The 5,133-nt window shown below is 25.5% G+C and overlaps 1 protein-coding gene across 2 annotated transcripts; it reads left to right on the forward strand.

Annotated features, from left to right (window-relative positions):
* Window positions 1–1,275: 1,275 nt before the first annotated feature.
* On the forward strand, window positions 1,276–4,457 carry LOC112801690 (uncharacterized). Of its 2 annotated transcripts, XM_025844594.3 has the most exons (4): window positions 1,306–1,802; window positions 2,535–2,689; window positions 3,652–3,730; window positions 4,258–4,457. In XM_025844594.3, the coding sequence occupies exons 1-4, from the start codon at window positions 1,757–1,759 to the stop codon at window positions 4,272–4,274; spliced, it is 297 nt and encodes a 98-aa protein (XP_025700379.1). In that variant the 5' UTR covers window positions 1,306–1,756; the 3' UTR covers window positions 4,275–4,457. The 2 variants fall into 2 exon arrangements, with proteins under 2 accessions (XP_025700378.1, XP_025700379.1); XM_025844593.3 differs by lacking the exon at window positions 3,652–3,730 and having other exon boundaries at window positions 1,276–1,802.
* Window positions 4,458–5,133: the final 676 nt, after the last annotated feature.

Genomic DNA, 5,133 nt, shown 5'->3' on the forward strand with positions numbered 1-5,133 from the left:
CAAGTTATTTATTTGTCACAAAATTAAAAAAATTTTTGTAACTAATAAAAAATTTTATTTCAACATATTAAATATAAGACTTTAAATTTTTTTAAAATTAACATAATGAGTTATTTATGATTTATTATATTTATTTAAGATTTTATATTCAAAAATTTATTTTACTAAAAATATTTAAGTCAAATTAATGATATTTTAAGTTTAAAATTATTTCAAAAATTAAATAATAAGTCATTTAAACGAGGTATTTTCTTATTTATAATTTAAAGTTTTAGTAGTTAAAAAAATATAAAAAATTTATATGATTTGATTTAAAAGATTTAAAGTCATTTAAGTTTTATGAATAAAAAAATTAATTTAATTATCTCCAATTTTATCTTAATTAGTGTTTATTTAAAAATAATTTGTAAATTAATAATAAAATGATATTTTAAAAATAATTAATTTAATTATCTCTAATTCTTAAAATTAGAGTATTTATTTAAAAATAATTTCAAAACTTATAATTAAATAATATTTTTACATAATTATTATTAAAAATTTTATTATGAATTAATTTTAATTTATTTATTTATTAAAATTTTTATTTTTATAAATTATTTTATTAAAAGTAACTAAACTAAATTTTGATAGTTAAACTAAAAATTTTATTTAATTTTATAATTATTAAGTAATTTTTTATATTTAAATTTTAAATCTTAGTAGTTTTAAAAAAAAGAATTTTATATAATTTAATTTAAATAACTTAAATTTTAGAATTTAATGCTTTAATTTATTTCAATGTGAGTTAACAGTTACTTTTTTTAATTTTATTTTTAACTCATATTAATATGTAAATGAATATTCAACTGTATAATAAAAAATATTTAAAATTCTATTAAAAAACACATTCAAAAATGAAATAGAATATTCAAAGTTTGCAGTGATTTTGTTGAAAGTCATGAGAAAGATGAATAATATGAATCTGAAATTGAAATGAGATCTTAATAAACATGGATAAAAAATCGTTAGTAAAAAAAAGGTCATTTAAATAATAATAATAATAATAATAATAATAATAATAATAATAATAATAATAATAACTCATTTATATAAGAATGATTTACCTGAAAATTTATAAAATTTATAGATTTTTATGTGTATATTAAATAATGAGAAGACTGATTCATCTAAAATTTTTAATAAAATCTAATATGAGATTGAACAATCAAAATAAAAAATATAAATTAGTTTGATGATTAAAAATAAAGCATTCAACTATTTATTTTTTTTATTAGTAATATATTACTCAGAAGCCAGAAATCATTTAGACTGAAGTCTACAAGTGGGAAACGGAAGAAGTGAAGGATAGAAGAAAAAGGGGGAGGAGGATCCTAGCAGTGAGGGATAGAAGAAAGGGGGAGGGGAAACCCTAGCAGCCGCTCACTCCCTAAAATCTCTTTCACCACGCCTCCGCCTGGCATCTATCTCACCGTTTTTTCCCTTGTCATTCGCGTCTGCCTCGTTGTTTCTGTTTTGCCTCGTTGTCCACTTCTTACTTCATGTCTCGCCAACAGCTTCCTCCTCGCCGCCAGCTTCCTCCTCGCTCGTCTTCGCCGGTGGAAAAAGCAGACGAAACTAGAAGTGGCAGCTAGCAGAGCAGTGGTAAATATTCGGGCTTTGGTTCAAATGATGGTGACAGGTTTAGGGATAGCTACAGAGACAAGGGAGACTATGAAAAAAGACAAATACACTAGAAGATCACGAAACATCGGTGATGATGAAGAGAACTCCTTCAAAAAGGATACTGCACACTCTGTCAGGTGAGGCATATCTTACTGATATTCTCGTCTGTAAATTACTTGTAAGTGTCATGTTTATTCCATATTATTGTCTCTACACATTGGCATAACCCTAGGTATTAGTTAGAATTTGGGAAAAATACTGAACTTAGTTTGTAAATTCAGTCATTATGGCATATATTTTGTTGTACATTATTTTCTGATCCTTCATATTTAGTTATTATATGTTAAGTTGCTATCTGAAATATCTAGAATTTTTTAAGTTCCTTGCACTAAGGAATTTGCTTGGTTTTGACTAATTTTTCTTAAATGTTTTTGTTTTTATTATTTTATTTTTTTCGTTAGTTCTTTAAAAGTGTTTTAATAGAAATTTTGCCAGATAATATCTCCAAAGAATATTAAATCCCATCAAATTAAACTTGGTTTGTATTAGATGTATTTGAAAAATTTTATCTCTTTTTACCTTTAATAATACAGGTTATAACTCAAATACTTTCATTGTAAAACAAACAAATAAGTTTGTGTATCAAGGCCACACTCAAGCCTTTGACCTTGCATTTCTATTTCCAGTTTAATGAACTTGTTTTGAGTTCTAACTTTTGAAAAATGAGAACTCTCTTATATGGAACTCTTGTCAATGGTTGAGATGCTCATCTCATTTTTCTTCTCTTACATGCATCAATTGCTCAGTTTTTTGGTTGCATAGGGACATGCTATTTTCTATATTCTAATTCCAGAATCTCTATCTTGCAGCAAAAGTCAGAAGAATGCACCATCTAGAGTATCTAAGTCATCTACTAGTAATGCCTATTATACCTACAGTTCAGTTGCTTCTCAAAGTTCAAGTGCACCTGCAAATAATACTGAGGATGATTTTGATGACTTTGATCCAAGAGGAACTTTTGCTAGTAAGTGTTCCCATAAAATCTAGTGCATCCCAATTGCTGATTTTGTTCATATTAATTTAAATAAAAATATTAACCTGCAGATTTAAAGGCAGGAACCTCTACTAATTAGTGGTCCTAAGTTCAGAACCTCTCTTCCATTATCAATTAGGATTGTTTGACTGAATAGTACTTCACTAAAATAAACATTATTGATATGTTCTTTATTATGAATTACAATATCAATTTCATCTTCTGAAGTAGTATGTTAATGATATTCAATTTTACAAGTTAGCTTTTTGAAATGATCAGGTAGGGGGAACCAATAATGAGTGGGATATGCCATCATTAGTGGGGATGCACAATTTTTGACATTATTCTGAATGTTCTTATTCATATCTATAGATAAATTGCACTCTTTAAAAGCTTTAATATGTGATTGTGAAGAATTGATGAAAGAGAATAATACGTGTCTTGCTTTCTTTTTTTCACATTTTACTTCAATGTGCTGAATTTTTTTCTTTATTCCTTTTGGCACATAGTTAATAATTTCTATTTTTTCATGTCTGTGCTGACTTATGTATAGGAAAAAGTAGATCTATAGTAAACGTTTCAAAACTTAAATTTATCCCATTCTCTTCTAGTTATTATATCTATCTCCAGAAAATTGTTAAAATAAATGTCAAACCTGGTTTTATTTGTTATAAACTATTCTCTCTTTCTCATCTCTCCCTTTGATGTAAAAGGGTTTCACATCTTAGTTTGTTTAGGCAACTTTCAACATCCCTCTTGAATTAACATATATAAAAAAGAAGTTGACAAAACTAGAAACAAGAATTGTGCTGCCTTATGTTTTATATTTTGATGCAGCCATACTCATGATTTATTGACCTGCTTTACATTGTTGGTTGTTCCAACCTTTTGTCTGTATTTGCTCCTGTTTTAATATTTATTTTTATTCTAAGCAAAATATTTTTCCTGCACAGGATCATATTAATGACTGGAGGAAAACAATACTTTATTTAACATTTATTTTCTTTCTTACTGCTATAATATGGTTCATAGGTAAGTGGCATATCACCATACAGCTTTGGTATTATATTAGCTGTTCTTAATTTTTAAACCAGATATGCATTAGAATTAATTGTTTTTTTAAGAATGTGCCTGTAAACTGAAATTTCAAAACACGTATTGAAGAAATTACTGGATGTTACGCATGGGTTTCAAATGCTAATAGATCCTAAAGGTACTAATAAAATTGCTTATGGTTTTAATACATTTTCCTAGATGATTTCTATATTATTAGTATAGTTTAATTTGTATATGGATCTATTTATCACATTTTACTTGTGTCATGGTTGAGAAATGACAAATGTCTTACTATTTGGTTTGATAAATTTGGTTGTGTATTGACTGAGAAATAAGTTGTGAGTTGGTTGTTTTTGTTGGAACCGTAGACGGTGGAAATATTCAAGTTTTAGAGAAGGTTTTGCCAAATTTTTTTTAAACATTTTGGATAAAACTTAATGAAAAAAATTATAATTAGTGTTATATTTTGTTTCTAATTTTTCTTTTGTTTTTTTTATTTACAGAAGTGCTGAAATGGTGACCACATGCTACCTTGAAGGCTCAAGAATATTTTGATTCATAGAGACACTAATCTATGTTAAAATTTTTAACTTTTGGTTGAACTTATACAAGACATATAACTTGTAGAACTAATCATCGTACTCACTAATGTTATTTTGTTTTAAAACAATTTTAGCTAAATGAGATATGTTTGAATTATTTATATTTTTGTATATTATATAAATGTAGACTTGCTTATTAAAATAGTTAATATATTAGTTAATTTAAAAAACAATTTAGTAAATTATGCATGTAATTTATATTAAAAAAATTGTTACAAAATAATTATTTTATTTTTGTAATTAAAAAAAATCCGTGTAACAAAATTTTATGATAGGAAAAAATAGATTGTCACCAAAAATATCTTGAAGATCAAAATTTGTTACAATTTTTGTAATGATTTCTGATTTTTTTTATCAAAAAAATTTGTTACAAAATATTATTTTAAATTGTAACAGTTCTATTTTTTATTACAAAAACTTTTTGTAACGAACTCTTTTTTATTATAAAATTTTTTTATTTTAAAATTTTGATTTTTTTAATAATTTTTTTATTATAAATATTACTTTTTAATATAGTGAAAGAGGAAGGAGGGAGTTGAGCACCCAAGTGAGTGTATACTTACTTGTGCCTATTTATAAGTGTGGGTGAGCGGAGGTAACTTAGTGGAGAAGAGATTTTTTTCAACACGTGTCGCGTATGTCCAAGTACTTTAGTTTATCCATCTTTAAATTCAAACTTTTTTTTTAAATATTTCAAGTAAGCTCTAACAAAATCGTAAAATCAAACATTACAAATAAGTCATAAACCCAATCATTGCAATTTTAATCACATAGGGA

Source organism: Arachis hypogaea, chromosome 5, assembly GCF_003086295.3.
Source record: "Arachis hypogaea cultivar Tifrunner chromosome 5, arahy.Tifrunner.gnm2.J5K5, whole genome shotgun sequence".
In the NCBI taxonomy this organism is placed as follows: domain Eukaryota; kingdom Viridiplantae; phylum Streptophyta; class Magnoliopsida; order Fabales; family Fabaceae; genus Arachis; species Arachis hypogaea.